The sequence below is a fragment of the Grampus griseus genome (assembly GCF_964374135.1).
Source record: "Grampus griseus genome assembly, chromosome: 8".
NCBI lineage: Eukaryota > Metazoa > Chordata > Mammalia > Artiodactyla > Delphinidae > Grampus > Grampus griseus.
The window spans coordinates 26631141-26657060 of NC_139002.1; the positions used below are offsets into that span (position 1 = coordinate 26631141).

General features: G+C 37.5%; 1 protein-coding gene across 1 annotated transcript in view; it reads right to left on the reverse strand.

Annotated features, from left to right (window-relative positions):
* Positions 1-25920, reverse strand: part of CWF19L2 (CWF19 like cell cycle control factor 2) — a 193664-nt gene that overhangs the window by 42786 nt on the left and 124958 nt on the right. The window contains exon 13 of the mRNA XM_082660925.1: positions 904-1116. Within this exon, the coding sequence (XP_082517051.1) occupies positions 904-1116 (213 nt within the window). The remainder of the gene's footprint in view (positions 1-903; positions 1117-25920) is intronic.

The following is a 25920-nucleotide window of genomic DNA, read 5'->3' on the forward strand; positions in this document are numbered from 1 at the left end:
GCAAGTATACTCCAATAAAGATGTTAAAAAAAGAATTAAACTGCCAAATACTGAAATAAGTGACTATTATTAGTGACTATTAAATAAGTGAGTATTAACATTTATCGAAAGAAGTGACTATAAACATAAATGCTTGGTATATAATGGGATACATGTGTGGTATACAATGATGAGTGAAAGTTATCTATGCCGTCAGAGCACTTACAGACTACTGAGGGAGACACTCAACAAGTAAAACAAACTACAGTTGACCCTTGAACAACATGGGTTTGAACTGCGTGGGTCCAATTCTACATGGACCTTTTTCAATAAATACTATGGTACTATATGATCCAGGGTTGGCTGAATCCACAGATGTGGAATTGCAGATAGATGGGTGACTATGGGACTTGAGCATCTGTGGATTTTGGTATAGAGAGACTGCTGGAACCAATCTCCCGTGGAAACCAAGCAACAACTGTACAATAAACTTCTTCAAATTATGAGATATTCTATAAAGATACAAAAGGTTCTATGAGAAAGTAAAGGAAGAAGCAGAAGTTAGACTAAGTAGCTCTGAAGTGATTTTAATACTGAGAATCAAGTGCCAATCATGAAAATAAGATCACATAGATGGTAAATGGCAGAGCAAGAATTTGAATCCAGGTGGTCTGGTTCCAAAGTCTAGGGCCTGAGCACTACTCAATGCTGCCTCTCTACAGAGAAGAATTACACAAAATGGGAGCTTCATATCATTTAGATATTTATACTCGCTCTAAAAAGATTCTAAGAATCATGGGAACTTAGAAAATATTTGAAACAGAATGAGACAAGACAGATTTCTTAGAATCTTATGAAGAAATAGGCAAATTTACATATACCACTGAATCGTTTCCTTAGGGCAATAAACGTTATATTTCTTACCTTAACACCTATTGCAACAATAAGGTGCTTGGGAAATTGAGAGCTGTCAAAACAATACAGACAGTTTTCCATTAGTGCAGCAAGTCTCCGGTGCTCAGCAATAGCTTTTTTCCTCTGATTCTCTTCCTCTTCACCAAAACATTCTCTCTCAGCTGCTCTGGAGACAAACATGTCATCCAGAGTGTAATAGTCTCCATCTGTTTTTCCCATAAACTGAAAAAACAAAATAATAGTAGTGGGGAGAAGGTAGTAGTTAATTCAGTTTATTGTACTGTGGCATACTGAAGTCATATCTGTAAGTCCTGTGATAAAACTCTTACATTAAAAGAAAAAAGAAAACATGATTAAAATTTAAGCTTGACCTGCAAGGACCAAGTTATTATCATCATCATAGCTAAAGTTTACTGAGTATTTACTATGTGCAGTTCTATGCAATTTGATTGTTTTATACTCCTATGATGAGGGAACCATTACCATTTCTATTTAATAGATGAGGAACTTGAACGACAGAGAGGTTAAGAACAACCTTCACTTTAAAATTAGCATACACTCTATTAAACTTACAAGCCAATTTGCTAATATGTATATTGAGAGCATTAAGAGCCACGTTCCCCTTTCTCTTTTAAAAATAATTTTCTTTTTCATTTGTTTTTATTGAGGTAACAATGATTTATAAAACTATATAAGTTTCATGTGTACAAAACCAAATTCTTTAATAAGTCTTTTCTAACACCCTTTTACTGAAATACTGAGCAATTCAACATGATGTGCATTCTGCCTTGCTGCAATAAGTAATAAACCCAACTTGTTTAACTCTGTGTGCCCCTGGTGGTCTTTGGCTAACAGCCACTGACAGTATCAAGAAATACTGTTAATTTGTGTGTGTGTGATAATGGTGTTGTGATAATGCTAAAAACTTCTGTTAAAAGTTTATTTATTTATCTTATTGAGGTGTGGTTGGTTTCAATGTTGTGTTGGTTTTGGGTGTGCAGCAGGGTGATTCAGTTATATATATGTGTAAATAAATATGTATATGTATATGTATGTGTATGTATATGTGTGTGTTTTTTTTCAGATTCTTTTCCATTATAGGTTATTGCAGGATGCTGAGTGTAGTTCCCTGTGCTTATCAGTAGGTCCTTGTTTGTCTGTTTTGTATATAGTAGTGTGTATATGTTAAACCCAAACTCCTAATTTATTTAAATTAGGAATTAAAAGTTTATTTTTATTAAAAAAATAAATCCCAGAACCTCATCTATGAAAAAATAAAAATAAAAAAAATAAAATTAGTATACGCTCCACATAGAACATAAAATATTTTTCAACTGTATCTCAAGGCACCTTCTCTATACCTCCCCCAACATAAACTGTAGCCAGGGTGATGTTTTTAAAACAAAAATTTTATTTACTTATTTTATTTATGTCCCTACTTAAAATCCTCAAAGAGCTCTACATTGTGAACAGGATCAAGTTCAAACTGTTGTTTGGCCTAAGTCATAGACACAGAACGGTATAATGGTTAAGAGCTTGGGCTCTATAGTCAGAATGACCATGGTAAAATTCTATCTCCTGTCTGTATAATCTTGGGCAGTTATTTAATCTCTGAGCTCTCTCTCTGTTTTATTTCCTCATTTTACAATGGCTATAACAATATTATCCATCTAATAGGGTTATCTTTCTTCATCCTTACAACACATGCCTGGCACACAATAAGGACTCATAAATGTGAGTCACCTCGGTCACATGTGATCACATCCCTACTCAAACTCTACACTTTGCCACCCTACTTTAGTCCCCAAAAGTACTGTTACCTTCAGGCTCTGCACATATTGCTCTCTGAGCAGTTCTGCCCTCGATTTTGCCATTCCTACCCCTACTCATTTTTTAATCTGAGGTTTAGATTTAGTTGTCACCTGCATGAAAGAACTTTTCTAGATCGTCCAAGCTCCTTCAGTACTATACTCACATCAGTTTCATGAGGACCACACTGTATCAAAACAGCTCATTAACTTATGTTTTTCTTCCATTAGACTAAGTTCTACTTAGTCTACTAAATACCAAAAAGAAAATGACTGTTTTCATCTTACCAGATACTTAAATAGATATGAAGAAAGCCAGAGTGCCTGTACTCCTGTCAGAGAAAGTAGATTTCAAAGCAAAGAATATTATGAAGGATAAAGAAGGTCATTTCATAATAATAAAAGACTTACAGCAGGAGGACAAAACAATCCTAAAGTTTATGCACCTAACAATAGTTTCAAAGTATATGAAGCAAAAACTTGACAGAACTGTAGGAGAAATAGACAAACCCACAACTGTAGTCAGAAATTCAAATGCCACTCTCTCTACAATTGATAAAACAAATAGAAAATCAATAGGCAATAGAAGACTTGAACAAACTATCAACCAATCTGACATAACCAACAATGACAGAAATTGTATCCAACAGAAACTGTATCAGCAGAATAAACATTCTTCTCAAGTGCACAGAGAACATTTACCAAGACAGACGGCATTCTCAGACTTAAAACAAACTCTCAATAAATTTAAAAGAATTCAAGTAACATAGAGTATGTGCACTGAAAACAATGGAATTAGACTAGAAATCCCAACAGAAAGATATATGGAAAATAGTCAAGTATGCAAAAATTAAATAGTGTACTTCCAAATAACCCACGGATCATCAAAAAAATAAAATTAGAAAGTTTTTTGAACTATAATAAAACAAAAACAGGACATGTGAGAATTTGTGGTGTACTGTGAAAGCAGTACCTAGAAGGACAATTACAGAACTAACCACTTATATTAGAAAACAAGAGAGGCCTTAAATCAATGATGTCATCTTCCAACTTAAAAAACTAGAAAAAGAAGAGAAGTAAAACTAAATGTAAACAGAAGAAAATTTCTAAAATGTCATTATTGATAGAATCAGGTAAAAAGATTATTATCAGTAAGGTATTTCTCAGAGCACATTAGCTTCAGGAATTAATTTTTATCTTCTACTTTTTCTCTTTATTAATCTTTGATTATCTCTCTATTCTTCAGGTTTGTCTATTTATATGTAGTCTCCTGACTTACAAATTATTATTTTAACTTCAGACCTTTATCTCAACCATAATATATCAAATTTTGAAAAATGTCCAAACTGGTCACTAAAATTTTCATGAAAATAGTGACTAACTATATGCTAGATATTAATAGAAACTTTAAGTACCCTCTCAGCCAAATACCTCTACAACATAGGAATTGTCATTCTCCCTTCATATTAAAAAACTGAGGCTAAGAGAGACTAAATAACTTAATCAAAATCACATAATTATTAAGAGACAGAGCCAGGAATCAAGTTTGATTGTAAAACTGAGAGTGCCTGGCATATAGTGAGCCTCTCTCACTTAAGAAACCCATCTTTAAAACATAGAAAGGGAATACTGTGAATATAGTCTATGAAGCAGAATAAAGAATTAGAAGAAACCTTAAATTTCATCCAGAATAAACATACCCAATCAAGTTAAGGTACATATTAAAAGAGAATACAGATATCTCATGGGTATTTATCTTTTCTAAAATACATTAGTGAGCAGAATATGTACTTCTACATGTAACTTTACTTTCATATGATATATTGTTAAAATATTGTTATTAAAAATCAGTTCATAACTTGTCAGGGAATATATTCAATTCAAATAAAATCAGTTGAAAACAGAAGACAGTATTTCTAGTTTTTAAATCTATGTTCCATGAATGCTGCTGAACGTCTCTGATCTATTCACAGTTTTTGACTTAAATAGGGGACAGTCTTCCAAATTAAGTCTGAATGATTCTTCAACACAACTGAAATGTGATACTCATCTATCCCAGAACAATAATTCCCTCCTCCTACATCCTCTAATTATTTGCATTTTCCCATTATCTTCTCTTTGGGGTTTGACACAAAATGTTTTTACCTTTATCAGTCACGTACACATCTATGACCTTACCCCCAACCAAAAATTTTTAATGAACAGAGATAGTGGAGAATATAAGACCAAGAAGGGGAAAAGTGAAAATATTTGCTGGAGGAAAGGAGGTGAAGAAAACAAGAGGGGCATGAAAATATGCCTCTTTTTCATTTAGATAGAGTCCTAAAGAAAACTGATGAGATGGTACAAGATCAAGATAGTATATCATAAATTTTAGAACTTTGAGAATCTCTTTTCTAAATAAATAAGAAAATGTGATAAAATAGTTATAACATTAAAATGAATAAGATAAAAGGGGAGTAGATGTCAATACTACCCAAAGTGATCTACAATGTATGCAACATCTATCAAAATCTCAATGACGTTTTTTGCAGAAATAGAAAAAGCCATCTTAAAATTCATATGGAATCTCAAGGGACTACAAATAAACAATCTTTAAAAAGAACAAAGTTGGAGGTCTCACACGTCCTGATTTTAAAACGTACTACAAAGCTACAATAATCAAAATAATGTGATACTGGCATAAAGAAAGATATATAGACCAATGGAATAGAATGGAGATCCCAGAAATAAACAAACTCATATATGGTCAAATGATTTTCAGTAAGGGTGCCAAGACCACTGAATAGGGAAACGACAGTCTTTTAAACAAACGGTGTTGGGAAAACTGGATATTCACATGCAAAAAGAGATGAAGTTGGACCCTCACCTCACACCATATAAAAAAATTAACTCAAAATGCATCACAGACCTAACTTAAAAGCTAAAACTTTAAAACTCTTAGAAGAAATCATAGGGGAAAAGCTTCATGACATTGAATTTGGCAATGATTGCTTGGCTATGACAACAAAAGCACAAGCAATAAAGAAAAAATAGGTAAGTTGGATTTCATCAAACTTAAAACTTTTGTGCATCAAAGGACACTCTCAACAGAGTGATAAGGCAGCCCACAGAATGGGAGAAAATATTTGTAAATCACTTATTTGATAAGGGACTTACAACCAGAATACATAAAGAACTCCTACAATTCAACAACATCAAAAAACAAGCAACCTGATTTTAAAATGGGCAAAGGATCTAAACAGACATTTCTCCAAGGAAGATATACAAATGGCCAATAAATACAGGGAAATGTAAATGAAAACTACAATGAAGTTACGACTTCATGCTCACTAGAATCAAATAGTCAGATAATAACAAGTGTTGTCAAGGATGTGGAGAAATTGATACCCTCAAACACCGCTGGTGGGAGTGCAAAGTCATGGTGCTGCTTTGGAAAACAGTCTGGTAGTTCCTCAAACAATTCAATATAGATTAATTAATAAATAATTAAACATATGGGCTACCATATGACCTAACAATTCCACTTCCAGGTATATACCCAGGAGAAATGAAAACATATGCCTAACAAAAACTTGTATATGAGTCTTTACAGCAGCATTATTCATAAAAGTCAAAACTTGTACACAATCTAAATGCCCATCAATTGATGAACAGATCAACAAAACATATAAAATATGTACAACAGAGTGAGTATATTTGGCTATAAAAAACAAATGAAGTACTGATACCCCCTACAACACTCTGAAAACATGCTAAGTGAAAGAAGTCAGTCACAAAAAATCACTATCATATACATGAAATGTCCAGATCAGCAAAATCTATACAGACAGAAAACAAACTCAAGGCTGCTTAAGGCTGGAGATGGAGGAGGACTAAGAGGGTTAGGGGGTGACAGCTAAAGGTTACAGGGTTTATTCTTGAGGTGATAAAAATGTTGTAAAATTGACTGTAGTGATAGTTACATATATTCATGAAGATACTAAAAACCATTGAATTTTACACTTTAAAAGGGTGAATTTGTATGGCACGTGAATCATATCTCAATAAACCTGTGTTTTAAAAAATTAACTGTACCCAAATAGAGGTCTGGCCTTTGCCTTCTGTCACTGGAAGGTAATCTTTAAGGACTTGAAATGTCCTGCCTAAAACAGTGGTTTTGTTTATCTGAGGGTCTTGGGCCACACGAGCCATCTATGTTAACAATGTGGTTTATGCTGGGAAATTTGGGCCACACAGTATCAGCTCCACCTCAGGAGGGGCTGGAAACTGTCATCTTCACAGGCAATCAACCATGTCTATGTGACCAAATCCTAACAAAAACTGCACACCAATGCTTGGGGGAGCTTCCCTAGTTGGCAATACCCTGTGTATTTCACACATTATTGCTGGGAGAAGTTAGTGCTGTCCATGATTCACTGGGAAAGGGGACAAATGGAAGATTCATGCTTGAAATTCTGCTGGATTCAGCTCCATGAGCCGCGTCCCTTGACTAATTTTCCATCTGTATTCTTTCACTGTAATAAACCTTAACTGTATATTTAACAGCTTTTAGGGAATTCTGTGAGTCCTTGTAGTAAAGTATCAAAGCTGAAGGTGGGCTTGGGGATCCCTGAACTTGAAGCTGATGTCAGAAGTGAGGATGGTCTTAGGGACATTGGGGAGATATAATAAACACAATGCACGAACACTGATCAGATCCTGAATCTCAAAAAAAAAAAGCTATAAAAATTTAAATATAGGTTCATCTATATCAACATTTAAAAAAATAAATACATGGTTCTGCATGATACACAGGCACCACCCAAAGTGGACAGCTACAGCACTACAGTCCCACTCTGGAATGGCCATAAAGGGAAATTATCTCAGTAAGAAGAACTTTGCGCAGTGAGTTCACTTTGCCTGGAAAGAGAGATGGCCATAGATACAGGTCTACACTGATTCATGTACTATGGCAAATCGTTTGGCTGGATGGCCAGGAACCTGGATAGAACACAAGTAGAGATTACCAACAAGGAAGTCTGGGGAAGAGGTATATGGACAGACCTCTCCAAATAGATACAGATATTTATGTCACTAGTGATATTTATGTCACTAGCCACTCCTACCATTGTTCCAATGAGCTTGTGAAGAAAGTGGCCATGCAGGTATGGAAACTATTCAAGGGCTCAGCAACATCAAAGCTGATCTGGCTATAGCCACTGCTGAATACCCAATCTGCCAACAGAGATCAACACTGAGCCTCCTCTGATATGAGCACCACTCCTTTGGGAGATCAACACTGAGCGTCTGATACGAGTACCACTCCTTTGGGGGATCAGGCAGCTAACTGGTGGCAAGTTGGGTACATGGGACTGCTACCATCATGGAAGGAGCAGCACTTTGTTCTTACTGGAATAGACACTTACTCTGGATATTGACTTGCCTTCAATGCATACAGTGATTCTGCCAAAACTACCATCTCTGGACTTGTATCATTGTGGTATCACACATATGCTTCTGACCAAGGAAACAATTTCACAGCAGATGAAATGTGTCTATGCCCATTGCAGTCACCATGTAACAATGATGACTACCAAGCAGCACTGCTCACTAATTCACCATGTTCCCCACCATCTGAAGTAGCTGGCTGGATAGAACAGTGAACTGGCCTTTTTAAGATTTAATTACAAGTGCTGGATAGGTGATGTCTTGTAAACTAAGGGTATGTCTCCCAGAATGAAGTAAGTGCTCTAAATCAGCACCCAAACTATGATGCTATCTTTCCCACAGCCAGAATTCACAGGGAATCTAGGGGGGATAAAACAGGAGTGACCTATCTCACTACTGCCCCTTTTGATACACTAGCAAAATTTCTGCTTCCCAACTCTGTGATCTTAGGCTCTACTAGTCTAGAGGTCTTAGTTCTAAAGAGAGGAATACATCTATCAAGGGACACAATGATTAATTGAACTTGAAGTTCCGACAGCCACCTGGCCACTCTGGCTCCTCATTCCACTGAATCAAAAGGCAAAGAGGGGAGTTACTGTACTTTCTAGAGTGATTGATTCTGACTATAAAGGGAAAATTGGGCTGGTACTACATAATGGAGGTAAGAGGAAGTATATCTTGAATATAGGTTACCTTTTAGGGCACCTCTTGGAATTCTCATGGCCTATGATTAAAGTCAATGATAAAATACAACTCAGTTAAGGCAGGACAGCTAATAAATGGCCCAGACCTTCTGAATGAAGGACTGGATCACCCCACAAGGCAAGGGGCCATGACCAGCTAAGATGTTGCTGAGGACAAAAGGAATACAGAATGGGTAGTAGAGGAAAGCAGGTATAAATACTAGATGAAACTCCATAACCAGTTTCAGAAATTAATATTGTAATATTATGGTATCCTTTCAATATTTTGATATGAATTTATATGTGTGAATATACACCTAAATATTAACAAAACTTCTTTCTTTTCTTCCCCTTTCTCATCCCCTTACCATCTAACATAATAGTAGCTGTGTACTCTATTCTGGGGACACAGCCTGTTTTTGGTTGTATGTAGGACAGTTCTATCATGTTGCACAGAAGCACGATTTTGTTTTCTTTATTTGGAGATTAAATATAGTTTAAAGAGAGGAGCCAAGGTAACATGGTTGTGGTCACTGGGTCAATTTGACTAGTCTGACATACACTTACCAGAATTCCCTTTTCAGTGTATTTCTGGTTATGATGGGTAACAAGAGATTTTTATAGAAGACCTGAAGAGTAGAAATAAAGCAGCAGCCATTTTATAGCTTGCATACATTGTCACTTAACTGCTGGTTCACCTCCTTATATAAGGCAGCATCTGAGTCTGCAGCTGCCCCACCTTTCCCACCATCCTCCTTCAGCTTCTCTGACTTCTAGGCCAGATGTGTGTATTTAGCTCCTAGCCTAATCTACAGAATACCCACACCACCAAGGTCAGAGGCAACATAAACTGACATGTATATTTGTCCATCCTCGAGAATTCCAGCTCATGCCTGTGGGTTCTAGCTTGTTCTTGTTCTTAGTCTCCCCCGCTTTATATTCATTTTTCCTTCCCAAGAGCCTGCTCTCTGGACTTAAAGCTCCAAATTCAGATGCAACCACAACAGCCTTAAAAAGATTGCTTAACCAGCTTCTACAATGGCATAAGGTCAAATCCCTGTAAAGAAACCTATGTCTATATGTCTTTTAATAGTTCTGTTTCTCTGATCGATAAGTGACTGATAAACATATAACCCTCTATAAACAGCAATAACAAACTGCTTCTGTTCAGAGGCTCTGCTTGTATAACATTTTTTCAATATTATTCCAAGAATAATATTATTCTAAATATCATTAATCATAATGTAAGTGAAATTCAGACATTTCAAATGCCAACTGTATAATATAATGGGAGAAAATTAATATAATAATAAAATAAAACCACTCCTTTTCTGCTTCAGTCCACTTTCCTTAAAAACCAAATCCAGGGCTTCCCTGGTGGCACAGTGGTTGAGAGTCCACCTGCCGATGTAGGGGATGCGGGTTCGTGCGCCGGTCCGGGAGGATCCCACATGCCGTGGATCGGCTGGGCCCGTGAGCCATGGCCGCTGGGCCTGCGCGTCTGGAGCCTGTGCTCTGCGACGGGAGAGGCCACGACGGTGAGAGGCCCGCGCACCGCAAAAAAACAAACAAACAAATCCAATTATACTATTTGAGCACAGTCTAATCTGAATGTAGTCAATCATCTCCCTTTTCTGGCCCTCTGCAATGCTTGCATGTTACTATAGAAAAGTTATTATATTTTATAAATGGTTCCATTATAAGCTCATAAGCTAACTGCCACTTCAACATAATAAGAAAACCTCCCATTTTCCACAGTGGCAATTTTAGATGATCACCATCAAACCCTGGACACTCCATCAACTCCTCTCTCACTTTCAGTAGATGACCTCAAAGAAAAATTAAAATCAGACAAGAATTTCCTGATCCTCCTACCACCAAACCTAAAACCATCCACAAACACACAGCTTATACTTCTTTTCTCCTGAGATAATGGAAGGGTATATGTGCTCCTGTTTAAATTCTGTCATCCATGCAGTAGACCCTACCTAACCCCTCTTCACATACTCTGGATAGGACTGACTCTCTGCAGTCTGCTCAGTTGTGCCACTCATAACTTCTTCTCCTTTATCATGGGCCTTTTTTCCCTTGCCAACAACTCTTCCTAACTAGAATTTAAGTATTTAAGCATGCCAAACATTCTTCTATTTTAAACAGTTCCTTTGGAATACACACCACCTTTTATCACAGTAAAAGTTAAACCTCTTGAATGAATTGTCAAGGGAAGAGAAGAAAGAAGTCAGGATTTTATTAAACAGTGATAACTGGGGGAGATGTCAAAATATGACTGATGTTTAGAATACAACCATTAATGTAAACCAGTTGAATAAGTCTTCCTGAACAGCCAAATTTCCAAACAGTTAAGGGTTTACCATTTAAGCAAAGAAACATTACTTATTATAGTCATTTTGAATACAAATGTTCCCAGAGTTATAAACTGTCCTACCTTTTAAAACATAATTACCGGAATTTAGTCTTATCCTGGTAATAGGGTAATTAATGGAACAATTATTAAAATGTGCCATAATTCACAAATGGCCCTCTCAAGGGCTAGTGGCTTCTATGCTAGCTATGTCAACCAAGATGTTTATGATTTTTCAATTCTTTACCTGAATTTTTCCATCTCATTCTTTGCTCTATATTAAGTCAGCTGTTGGTTCTCATTGTTATAAGCACTTCTTCTTGTGGTACTCGTGTCCCCACTTCTAATTTGCTACTTTTATTATATTTCTGGTCTAAAGTTGAATAGCCAAGTATATTAGAATTATATATAAAAGTACGGCTTAGAGGCCACCTTCTCCAGGTAATCAGTAAATAGTTGATAAATTTAGAGGAAAGACAAAAAAGCTACCCTATAGTCTATAAATACTAGATTGGCATCAAGAGAAAAGACTTAAAAAAAAATCTTCTTAAAATGATGACAATAGAAGGACCTTCAAGATGGCAGAGGAGTAACACATAGAGATCACCTTCCTCCCCACAGATACATCAGAAATACATCTACATGTGGAACAACTCCTACAGAACACCTACTGAATGCTGGCAGAAGACCTCAGACTTCCCAAAAGGCAAGGAAATCCCCATGTACCTGAGTAGGGCAAAAGAAAAACGAAAAAACAGAGACAAAAGAGTAGGGATGGGACCTGCACCAGTGGGAAGGAGCTGGGAAAGAGGAAAAGTTTCCTCACACTAGGAAGCCCCTTCACTGGCAGAGACTGGGGTGGCCAGTGGGAAGTCAGGGGGAAGCTTCAGAGCCACGGAGGAGAGTGAAGCAACAAGCGTGCAGAGGGCAAAGTGGAGAGATTCCCGCACAGAGAGGATCAGTGATGACCAGCACTCACCAGCCTGAGAGGCTTGTCTCCTCACCCAGCGGGGCGGGTGGGTGCTGGGAGCTGAGGCTGGGGCTTCAGGGGTCAGATCCCAAGGAGAGGACTGGGGTTGGCTGCGTGAACACACAGCCTGAAGGGGTCTAGTGTGCCACAGCTAACCGGGAGAGAGTCCAGGAAAAAGTCTGGAACTGCCTAAGACTAAAGAGACCATTGTTTCGGGGTGTGCAAGGGGAGGAGATTCAGAGCACCACCAAAACGAGCTTCAGAGACAGGCACGAGCTCTGCCTATCAGCACAGACACCAGAGACAGGCATGAAACTCTAACATTGCTGCTGCAGCCACCAAGAATCCTGTGTGTAAGCACAGGTCACTATCCACATCTCCCCTCCTGGGAGCCTGTGCAGCCCACCACTGCCAGGGTCCTGTGATCCAGAGACAACTGCCCCAGGAGAATACATGGCACGCCTCAGGCTGTTGCAACGTCACATCAGCCTCTGCCGCCACAGGCTCGCCCTGCATTCCGTAACCCACCCAACCCCCAGCCTGAGTGAACCAGAGCCCCATAATCAGCCACTCTTTAACCCCCTCCTGTCTGGGTGAAAAAAAGATACCAGAGGGCGACCTACATGCAGAGGTGGGGCCAAAACCAAAGCTGAACCCCAGGAGCTTTGAGAACAAAGAAAAGAAAGGGAAATTTCTCTGTGCAGCCTCAGGAGCAGCAGTCAACCTGATGTACCCTGCATCTGTGAAATACCAGAACAGACAATGAATCATCCCAAAATTGAGGCAGTGGACGTTGAAAACAACTGTAGACTTGGGGTTTGTTGTATGCAGCTGACTAGTTGCTGATTTTGATGTTTATCTTAGTTTAGTTTTTAGTGCTTACTATCATTGGTGGATTTGTTTATTGGCTTGGTTCTCTTCTTTTCTTTATTACTTTTTAAAAAGTTTTTACTTTAATAATATTCTTTAGATTCTTTACTTTAATAACTTTATTTTATTTTATATTTCTTTCTTTTTTTCTCTCTCTCTTCTTCTGAGCCATATGGCTGACAGGGTCTTGGTTCTCAGGCCGGGTATGAGGCCTGAGCCTCTGAGGTGGGAGAACCGACATTGGTCCACCAGACACCGCCGGGCCCCATGCAATATCAATCAGCAAGAGTTCTCCCAGCGATCTCCATCTGAATGCTAAGACGCAGCTCGACTCAAAGACCAGCAAGCTCCAGTGCTGGACACCCATGCCAAACAACTAGCAAGACAGGAACACAACTCCATCCATTAGCAGAGAGGCTGCCTAAAATCATAACTTCATAGACACCCCAAAACACACCACCAGAAAGACAAGACCCAGCCTCATCCACCAGACAACAGGCACCAGTCCCCACCACCAGGAGGTTTATACAAGCCACTGAACCAACCTTACCCACTGGGGGCAGACACCGAAAACAACAGGAACTACTAACCTGCAGCCTGCGAAAAGGAGACCCCAAACACAGTAACTTAAGCAAAATGAGAAGACACAGTAAGTTAAGCAAAATGAGAAGACATAGAAATGTGCGGCAGATGAAGGAGCAAGGTAAAAACCCACCAGACCTAACAAATGAAGAGGAAATAGGCAGTCTACCTGGAAAAGAATTCAGAGTAATGATAGTAAAGATGATCCAAACTCTTGGAAATAGAATGAAGAAAATACAAGAAACGTTTAGCAAGGACCTAGAAGAACTAAAGGGCAAACAAACAATGATGAACAACACAAAAAATGAAATTAAAAATTCTCTAGAAGGAATCAATAGCAGAATACCTGAGACAGAAGAACGGATAAGTGACCTGGAATATAAAAGAGTGGAAATAACTACCACAGAGCAGAATAAAGAAAACAGAATGAAAAAAATTCAGAACAGTCTCAGAGACCGCTGGGTCAACAATGAACGTACCCACATTCAAATTATAGGGGTCCCAGAAGAAGAAGAGAAACAGAAATGGATTGAGAAAATATGTGAAGAGATTATAGTTGAAAATTTCCCTATTATGGGAAAGGAAATAGCCACCCAAGTCCAGGAAGCACAGTGTCCAATACATGATAGATCCAAGGAGAAACATGCCAAGACACATATCAATCAAACTCTCAAAAATTAAATACAAAGAAAAAATATTAAAAGCATCAAGGGAAAAGCAACAAATAACATATAAGGGAATCCCCATAAGGTTAACAGCTGATCTTTCAGCAGAAACTCTGCAAGCCAGAAGGGCGTGGCAGGACATAATTAAAGTGATGAAAGGTAAAAATCTACAATCAAGATTACTCTACCAAGCAAGGGTCTGACTGAAATTTGATGGAGAAATTAAAACCTTTACAGACAAGCAAAAGCTAAGAGAATTCAGCACCACCAAACCAGCTTTACAACAAATGCTGAAGAAACTTCTCTACATAGGAAACACAAGAGAAGGAAAAGACCTACAATAACAAACCCGAAACAGTTAAGCAAATGGCAACAGGAACATACTTACCAATAATACCTTAAATGTAAACAGATTAAATTGTCCAACCAAAAGACACAGACTGGCTGAATGGAGACAAAAACAAGATGTCTATGATGTCTACAGAAGACCCACTTCAGACCTAGGGACACATACATACTGAACCTGAGGGGATATAAAAACATCTTCCATGCAAATGGAAATCAAAAGATAGTTGGGGTAGCAATTTTCATATTAGACAAAACAGACTTTAAAATAAAGAGTATTACAAGAGATAAAGAAAGACACTACATAATCATCAAGGGACCAATCCAAGAAGAAGATATAACAATTCTAAATATTTATGCATCCAATATACAAGCACCTCAGTACATAAGGCAAATGCTAGCAGCCATAAAAGGGGAAATAGACAGTAACACAATCATAGTAGGGGACTTTAACACCCCACTTTCACCATGGACAGAGCAAGCAAAATGAAAACTAATAAGGAAACACAAGCTTTAAAAGACACTTTAAACAACACTGACTTAATTGATATATAGAGGAAATTCCATCCAAAAACAACAGAACACACTTAATTCTCAAGTGTTCATGGCACATATTCCAGGATATACCTTGGGTCACAAATAAAGCCTTGGCAATTTAAGAAAACTGAAATCGTATCAAGTATCTTTTCTGACCACAATGCTATGAGAAGAGATATCAATTACAGGCAAAAAACAGCAAAAAATACAAACACATGGAGGCTAAACAATACGTTGCTAAATAACCAAGATAACACTGAAGAAATCAAAGAAAAAAATCAAAAAATAGCTAGAAACAAATGACAATGAAAACACGACAACTCAAAACCTATGGGATGCAGCAATAAGAAATCTAAGAGGGAAGTTTATAGCAATGCAATCCTACCTCAAGAAACAAGAAAAATCTCAAATAAACAACCTAAACATACACCTAAAGGAATTAAAGAAGAACAAAAAACCCCTCAAAGTTTGCAGAAAGAAAGAAATCAAGAAGATCAGATCAGAAATAAATGAAAAAGAAATGAAGGTAATGATAGCAGAGATCAATAGAAATAAAAGCTGGTTCTTTGAGAAGATAAACAAAATTGATAAACCATTATCCAGACTCATCAAGAAAAAAAGGGAGAAGACTCAAATCAATACAATTAGAAATGAAAAAGGAGAAGTAACAATTGACACTGTAGAAATACAAAGGATCATGAGAGATTACTACAAGCAACTATATGCCAATGAAATGGACAACCTGGAAGAAATGGACAAATTCTTAGAAAAGCACAACCTTCTGAGACTGAACTAGAAAGAAATAGAAAACATACACAAGCCAATCACAAGCACTAAAATTGAAACTGTGATTAAAAATCTTCCAACAAACAAAAGCCCAGGGTCAGACGACTTCACAGGTGAATTCTATTAAACATTTACAGAAAAGCTAACACCTATCCTTCTCAAAATCTTCCAAAATATAGCAGAGGGAGGAATAGTCCCAACTCATTCTATGAGGCCACCAACACCCTGAAAGCAAAACCAGACAAAGATGTCACTAAGAAAGAAAACTACAGGCCAATATCACCGATGAACATAGATGCAAAAATCCTCAACAAAATACTAGCAAACAGAATCCAACAGCACATTAAAAGGATCACACACCATGATCAAGTGGGGTTTATCCCGGGAATGCAAGGATTCTTCAATATACGCAAATCAATCAGTGTAATAAACCATATTAACAAACTGAAGGAGAAAAACCATATAATCATCTCAATAGATGCAGAAAAACCTTTCGACAATATTCAACACCCATTTATGATAAAAACACTCCAGAAAGTAGGTATAGAGGGAACTTTCCTCAACATAATAAAGCCCGTATATAACAAACCCACAGCCAACATCGTTCTCAATGTTGAAAAAGTGGAAGTATTTCCACTAAGATAAGTAACAAGACAAGGTTGCCCACTCTCACCACTATAATTTAATATAGTTTTGGACATTTTAGCCACGGCAATCAGAGGAGAGAAAGAAATAAAAGGAATCCAAATCAGAAAAGAAGTAGTAAAAGTCACTGTTTGCAGATGACATGATACTATATGTAGAGAATCCCGAAGATGCTACCAGAAGACTACAAGAGCTAATCAAAGAATTTGGTAAAGTAGCAGGATACAAAGTTAATGCACAGCAATCTCTTGCATTCCTATACACTAATGATGAAAAGTCTGAAAGAGAAGTTAAGGAAACATTCCCATTTACCACTGCAACAAAAAGAATAAAACACTCAGGAATAAACCTACCTAAGGAGACAAAAGACCTGTATGAAGAAAACTATACGATACTGAGGAAAGAGATTAAAGATGATACAAACAGATGGAGAGATATACCATGTTCTTGCATTGCAAGAATCAATACTGTGAAAATGACTGTACCACCCAAAGCAATCTACAGATTCAATGGAATCCCTATCACACTACCAATGGCATTTTTCCAGAGCTAGAACAAAAAATTTCACAATTTGTATGGAAACACAAAAGACCCCGAATAGCCAAAGCAATCTTGAGAATGAAAAACAGAGCTGGAGGAATCAGGCTCCCTGACTTCAGACTATACTACAAAGCTACAGTAATCAAGACAGCATGGTACTGGCTCAAAAACAGAAATATACATCAATGGAACAGGATAGAAAGCCCAGAGATAAACCCACGCACATATGGTCACCTTATCTTTGATAAAGAAGGCAAGAATATACAATGGAGAAAAGACAGCGTCTTCAATAAGTGGTGCTGGGAAAACTGGACAGCTACATGTAAAAGAATGAAATTAGAACACTTCCTAACACCATACACAAAAATAAACTCAAAATGGATTAAAGACCTAAATGTAAGGCCAGATACTATAAAACTCTTAGAGGAAAACATAAGCAGAACACTCTATGACATGAATCACAGAAAGATCCTTTTTCACGCCCCTCCTAGGGAAATGGAAATAAAAACAAACAAATGGGACCTAATGAAACTTAAAAGCTTTTGCACAGCAAAGGAAACCATAAACAAGACGAAAAGACAGCTCTCAGAATGGGTGAAAATATTTGCAAATGAAGCAACTGATAAAGGATTAATCTCCAAAATTTACAAGCAGCTCATGCAGCTCAATATCAAAAAAGCAAACAACCCAATCCAAAAATGGGCAGAAGACCTTAATGGACAGTTCTCCAAAGAAGATATACAGATTGCCAACAAACACATGAAAGAATGCTCAACATCATTAATCATTAGAGAAATGCAAATCAAAACTTCAATAAGGTATCACCTCACACCGGTCATAATGGCCACCATCAAAAAATCTACAAACAATAAATGCTGGAGATGGTATGGAGAAAAGGGAACCTTCTGGCACTGTTGGTGGGAATGTAAATTGATTCAGCCACTATGGAGAACAGTATGGAGGTTCCTTAAAATACTAAAAATAGAACTACCATATGACCCAGCAATCCCACTACTGGGCATATACCCTGAGAAAACCATAATTCAAAAAGAGTCATGTACCTCAATGTTCACTGCAGCACTCTTTACAATAGCCAGGACATGGAAGCAACCTAAGTGTCCATCAATAGATGAATGGATAAAGAAGATGTGGCACATATATGTATACAGTGGAATATTAGCCATAAAGAGAAAGAAAACTGAGTCATTTGTAGTGAGGTGGATGGACCCAGAGGCTGTCATATAGAGTGAAGTAAGTCAGAAAGAGATAAATACCGTATGCTAACACATATATATGGAATCTAAAAAAAAAAAAAATTCTGACAAACCTACAGGCAGGACCGGAATAAAGACGCAGACATACAGAATGGACTTGAGGACATGGGGATGGAGAAGTGTAGCTGGGATGAAGTGAGAGAATGGCATTGACATATATACACTAGCTAGTGGGAAGCAGCTGTGTAGCACAGGGAGGTCAGCTCTGTGCTTTGTGACCTCCTAGAGGGGTGGGATAGGGAGGGTGGGAGGGAGGGGATATGGAGATATACGTATTCATGTAGCCAATTCACTTTGTTATGCAGCAGAAAGTAACACAACAATGTAAAGCAATTACACTCCAATAAAAATGTTAAAAAATAAAAAATAATATGATGAGAGTAAATCAACTATACACATCTGTTGTATAAAACAAAAAAAATAAGTAAAATAAAATGATGACAAATCATGGAGAAAGGATTTATATGCTTATCTTTTCTCTGGTCTACAATGACTTCATAGGTAGTAGCAACTTTTTGAATTCTGTTTCTTCTACTACTATCATTTGTATGTTGCATTATTATGATGCTAAAGTATTCACAATAATTTGTTACAGGAAGAAAATAAGGAAACTGATTCTATACTTTTTCAAAATGAGTTTAAGATTATTTAAAGCCAAAAGACTAACAAGGAACTATTTTTCAAAGTGAAACTAAAATCAACTGGCAAAGACAAAGAAGAGCAAATAATGTATTATGACAACATAACTAAACTGTGGTTTTGGTCTTCACCTTATACATTCATACTTTGTGAAGTACCATTACCTGGCTCTTTTACAGATAATTAGAACCCTGGTAGTTCATAAAGAACCAGTACCATTATCACCTAATTAAATGAAAAAACACTAATTTTCAAGTATTAGCTTTATGAAATGACTAGAAATGTAACTCATGTTTCACTTATTCATATAACTATGAAATAAGTATACAACAAAGTCAACAGTCTTTTGATGCACTACCTAACGATGATTAAATAAACATCAAATTTAAATTTCAGTTGAGAGAAAAATCTCAAATAAAATCCATCCTACTATAACAAATCAGCTGACAAACTCTACTTACAAAAACCGTTCTCCTGTTAAATCATGTACTACCGCAACGTTAGAAAGTCAGTAGCTAAACAGATATGCTGAATGTATAATTTTACTTAATAACATAGAGTTAATAAAAAAGAACCGTAGAGGGTGGCCAAGATGGCAACACAGGAAAATCTTGAGCTCACCTCCTCTCACAGCACACCAAAATTACAATTATTTACACAGCAACTACTGATGAGAAAGATCTGAAGACTAGCAGAAAAGATCTTCTAAAACTTAAGATATAAAGAAGGAACACCAACAAAATGGATAGGAGGGTCAGAGACTTGGTACAGATCCACACCATGAGATGGGTGACCTAAAAATGGAATGATAATTACACCTTCAGTGGTTCTTCCAAAGGAGCAAGGAGTCTGAACCCCACATCAGGCTTCCCAACCTGGGGGTACTGCACTGGTAAGATAAGCCCCCAGGACATTTCAGTTTGAAGGCAGGTGGGGCTTACTTGTGGGAGAGCCATAGAGCTGTAGGAAATGAGAGACTATATACTCTTAAAGGGTCCACAGAAAAACTCATGCTCAGGGACCCAGGGCAGAAGCAGTAATTTGAAAGAAGCCTGGATCAGATGCACCTGTTCATATTGGAGAGCCTCCTGGAGAGGCAGGAGGAAACTGGAGCTCAACCTAGGGACACAGACGCTGGTGGCAGCCATTTTGGGAAGCTCGTTCTACCACATGGACACTGGTGCTAGCAGGTGCCATTCTGGAATCCTCCCTCAAGCTAATTAGTACCAGAACTTGGCCCTGCCAAAGCCCCACCCACAAGCAGGGTGGCTGACTTAAGGCTCCCAAAGCCCACAGCTGCCCCAAGACATAGACCTGTCCAATACAGGCTCAGGACCAACCCCACAAATCAATGCATAGGCACTAGCTCCAGGACACTCAGGGCCCTGCATCAAGAGACCACAGGACCATTAGCACCTATCAGAGAGCCAGCACTAGCCCTGGAATGCCCTGAACCTCAACCCTTCCTACCAGTGTGCCAAGCAGCTCCAGGACCACCAGGTTTGCAGCCAGAGATCCCAAGATGCAGAATCCACACAAGCGTGGACCAGCATTATCCCCAGAACCACCCTCACACACCAGTGGGCAGGCAGCACTGCCAGGACACCTGGTCCCCAACCCTATCACCAGAGGGCCAACACCAGCTCTGGGAATTCTAGGCTCTGCAGCAAGAAACACCAGGACAAAGCTCCAACCACAAGTGGGCCGGCACTAGCCCCAGGACCCAGTCTCACCCACCAGTGGGCATACACTAGCCCCAAGACCACCACAGCAACATAGCCTACTGTGCCAGGACCCAGCTCAATATACAGTAGGCCAGCACCAACCCACAGACCCCCTAAGCTATAGCCTCCCCCGAAGCAGGCTGACATGAACACCAAGACACCTTGGACCTCTCAGCTAGCCACTTTGGAATCCAGCCACAGTCACAAGTGAGCAAACAGCAGCTTTAGGACACCTTGAACCAGCCATGCTCACCAGCAGGCCGACACTAGATGTGGGACCACCAGCACCGCAACCAGCCACCACAGACCAGGTTCTGCCCACCAGTTGGTCAGCACTAGCCCTGGTAGGTCCCTGGGCTGTGTGGCCAGCCACCTCATGACCTGGTCCGACTCAACTGGCAACCAACTGGACTGGGGCCAGCCACAGCTACCAAACTGCACACACAGTAGTCAGCCCACCACAAGAGAAGGACCAACACAGCCCACATAGGGGGCACTCCTAGAGCATATAGCTCTGGTAACCAGAGGCGAGTGTGCTGCTCAGACATATAGGACATCTACAAAAGACCACTTCTCCAAGATTGGGAAACGTAACCAACTTATCAAATGCATATAAAAGTAAAAACAGCAAATTAGGCAAAACAAGGCAACAGAGAAAAATGTTCCAAAACAGAGGAGCAGATAAAAATCCCAGAAGAACTAGGTGAAGTGGAGATAAGTAATACACATGATAAAGAAGATTATAACAAAGTTAGAAAATTTTAACAAAGAGTTAGAAAATATAAAGAAAAACCAAAAAGAGATTACAAATACAATAACTGAAATTTTAAAATATTCTAGAAGGAATTAAGAGTAGATTAGATGATACAGAGAAACAAATAAGTGAGCTGGAAGACAGAGTAGCAGAAATCACATAGCTGAACAGAGGAAAGAATTTTTTAAAAAGCAAAGGACAGTCTAAGAGACACTGAGACAACATCAAGCATACTAACATTTGCATTACAGGGGTACCAGAGAAAGAAGACAGAGAGAAAGGGGCAGAGAACATATGTGAAAAGATAAGAGCTGAAAACTTCCCTAACCTGAGAAAGGAAACAGAACTCAAGGTCCAAGAAGCACAGAGAATCCCAAAGAGGATGAAATTAAGACAAATTAGAATTAAAATGGCAAAAATTAAAGATAACAAGAAAATATTAAAAGCAGCAAAGGAACAGGAACAAGTTACTTACAAGGGAACTCGCATAAGGGTATGAGCTGACTTTTCAGCAGAAACTCTGCAGGGCAGAAGGGAGTGGCACAATATATTTAAAGACATGAAAGGGAAAACGTACAACCAAGCATACTCTACCTAGCAAGGCTACCATTCAGATTTGAAGGAAAGATCAAAAGTGTTAGAGACAAGGAAAAGCTGAAGAGTACAGCACAACAAAGCCAGCTTTATAAGAAACGTTAAAGAGAATTCTCTAAGCGGAAAAGAAAAGGTCACACTAGAAACATGAAAATTGCATATGGAAAAGGCTCATTGGTAAAGGCAATGTACAGTAAAGATAGTAAATTAACAACATATAAAGCTAGTAGGAAGTTTAAAAGACAAAAAAGTACAATCATGAATATCCACAATGAATAGTTAAGGAATACACACAAAAAAGATGTAAAATATGATGTCAAAAACAGTAAATGAGGGGGAGGCAGTAAAATGCAAGAGTGTTAAAATGCCTTCAAACATAAGAGATCAGCAACTTAAAATAATCATGAATATATATAGACTGCTCTATATAAACTTCATAGTAACCAAAAACCAAAAATCTATCACAGATACACAAAAAAGAAAAGGGAATCCAATCAAAACACTAAAGATAGTCATCAAATCACAAGGAAAGAGAGCAAAAGAAGAAGAAAGAAACCAAAAACATGTGAAAAACAACCCCAAAAGAATTACCAAAATGGCTATAAGTATACACCTATCACTAAATGGATAAATGATCCAATCAAAAAACACAGAGTGGATGAATGGATACAAAAACAAGACCCACATATATGCTGCCTACAAAAGACTCATTTCAGATGTGAAGACACACAGACTGAAAGTGAGTGTGTGGAAAAAGGTATTCTATGCAAATGGAAATATAAAGAAAAACAGGGTAGCAATACCTGTATCAGACAAAATACATTTTAAAATAAGGTCGCTACAAGAGACAAAGAACATTACATAATGATAAAGGGATCAATCCAGGTAGAAGATATATAATTATAAATATGGGTGCACCTAACATAGAGGGAACCTAAATACATAAAACAAATATTAACAGACATAAAAGTAGAAACTGACTATAATTCAATAATAGCAGGGGATTTTAACCCCCACTTACACCAATAGACAGATCATCCAGACAGAGAATAAATGAGGAAACACTGGCTTTAAACAACACATTAGACTTGATGAACTCCACAGATATATATAGAACATTCCATTCAAAAGCAGCAAAATACACATTCTTTTCAAGTGCACATGGAACATTCTCCAGGAAGATCCCATGTTAGGCCAGAAAACAAGTCTCAGTAAATTTAAGACGACTGAAATCATATCAAGTATCTTTTCTGACCACAATGCTATGACACTAGATATCAAATACATGGAAAAAACCTGCAAAACACAAACACATGAAAGCTAAACAATATGCTGTTAAACTACAAATGGGTCACTGAGGAAATCAAAGTGAATTCAAAAAATACCTGGAGACAAATGAAAACGCAAATACAACAATCCAAAATCTATGGGACACAACGAAAGCAATTCTAAGAGGGAAGTTTATAGCAATACAAGCTTACTTCAGGAAACAAGAAAACTCTTAAGTAAACAACCTAACCTTATGACTAAAAGAATTAGAAAAACAAGAGCAAACAAAACTCAGATTTAGGAGGAAAGAAAAATCATACAGATCAGAGCAGAAATTAATGAAATAGACACTAAGAAACAACAGAAAAGATCAATGAAACTAAGAACTCGTTCTTTGAAAAGATAAACAAAATTGATAAACCTTCAGCCAGACTCACCAGGAAAAAAATAGAGAGGGCCCAAATTAATAAAACCAGAAATGAAAATGGAGAAGGTACAATTGACACAACAGAAATAAAAAAAGATCATGAGACTACTATGAACAACTACATGCCAATAAAATAGAAAATTAGAAGAAATGGACAAATTCCTAGAAATGTACAATCTCTTAGGACTGAACCAGAAAGAAACAGAAAATATGAACAGACCAATTACCAGTAATGAAACTGAATCAGTAATTTAAAAATAAAAAACAAAAGCTCCCAACAAACAAAAGCTACACTATATGGATTCACAGGTGAATTCTACCAAACATTTACAGAAGAATTAGTATCTGTTTTTCTCAAAACTATTCCCAAAAATCACAGAGGAAGGAACATTTCCAAACTCATCCTAAATGGTCAGAATCATCCTGATACCAAAACTAGACAAAGATATCACAAAAAAAGAAAGTTACAGAACAATATCATTGATGATAATAGATGCAAAAGTCCTCAACAAAACATTAGAAAACCAAATCCAACAGTATATCAAAAGGATCATACACCATGATCAAGTGAGATTTAACCCAGGGATGCAAGGATTTTTCAATATCTGCAAATCAATCAATGTGATACACCACATTAACAAACTGAAGAATAAAAACCATATGATCATCTCAATAGATGCAGAGAAAGCTTTTGACAATATTCAACACTGATTTATGATAAAAACTCTCTAGAAAGTGGGTATAGAGGGAACATATCTCAACGTAATAAAGGTCATATATGACAAGCCCACAGCTAACATCATACTCAACGGTGAAAGCTGAAAGCATTTCCTCTAAAATCAGAAACAAGACGAGGATGCCCACTGTTGCCACTTTTTTCAATATAGTATTGGCAGTCCTAGCCACAGCAATCAGACAAGAAAAACAAATAAAAGGAATTCTAATTGGAACAGAAGTAAAATTGTCATTGTTTGCAGATGACATGATACTATACATAGGAAATCTTAAAGATGCTACCAGAAAACTATGAGAGCTCATCAATGAATTCAGTAAAGTTGCAGGATACAAAAATCAGTGGCGCTGATATACACTAAATACAAACTATCAGAAAGAGAAATTAAGAAAACAATCCCATTTACATTCACATCAAAATTAATATAATACCTAGGAATAAATCTAACTAAGGAGGTAAAAACCTGTACTCAGAAAACTGTAAAACAATGACAAATGAAACTGAAGACAACACAAACAGATGGAGAGATATATATACCATGCTCATGGACTGGAAGAAGTAGTATTGTTAAAATGACTGTACTACCCAAGGCAATTTGCAGATTTAGTGCAATCCCTAGAAAGATACCAATGGCATTTTTCATAAAACTAAAACAAAGAATTCTAAAATCTGTAGGGAAACACTAAAGATCCTATATGGCAAAACAATCTTGAGAAAGAAGAACAAAGTTGAAGGTATCATGCTCCTTGGTTTCAAACTATACTACAAAGCTACAGTCACCAAAACAGTGTAGGACTGGCACAAAAACATAAACATAGATCAAAGGAACAGAACAGAGAACCCGGAAATGAACCCACACTCATATGGGGAATTAACCTATGACAAGGTAGGTAAGAATATAAATGGGGAAAAGACATCCTCTTCAATAATTGGCATTAGAAAAGCTGGACAGCTAAATGCAAAAGAATCAAACTGGACTACTTTCTCACAGCACACACAAAAATTAATTCTTAATAGTCAAAAGGTGAAAACAATCCAAATTTCCATCAACAGATGAAGGAATTTTTTTAAGTGATATATACATACAATGGAATGCTATTTGGCTTTAACAAGGAATGAAATTCTGATACATGCTACAACATGGACAAACCCTGAAAACATTATGCTAAGTGAAATAATTCAGACACAAAAAGACAAACCTTGTACGATTCCACTTATATGAGGTACCTAGAAAAGGCAAATTCGTGGAGATAAAAATAGAATAGAATAGATAAATAGAATAGATAGATAGAATAGAATAGATAAAAATAGAATACAAGATACAGAAGTGGAAAGGGGAGTTACTGTTTTATAGTTACAGTGCTTCTGTTTGGAATGATGAAAAAGTTC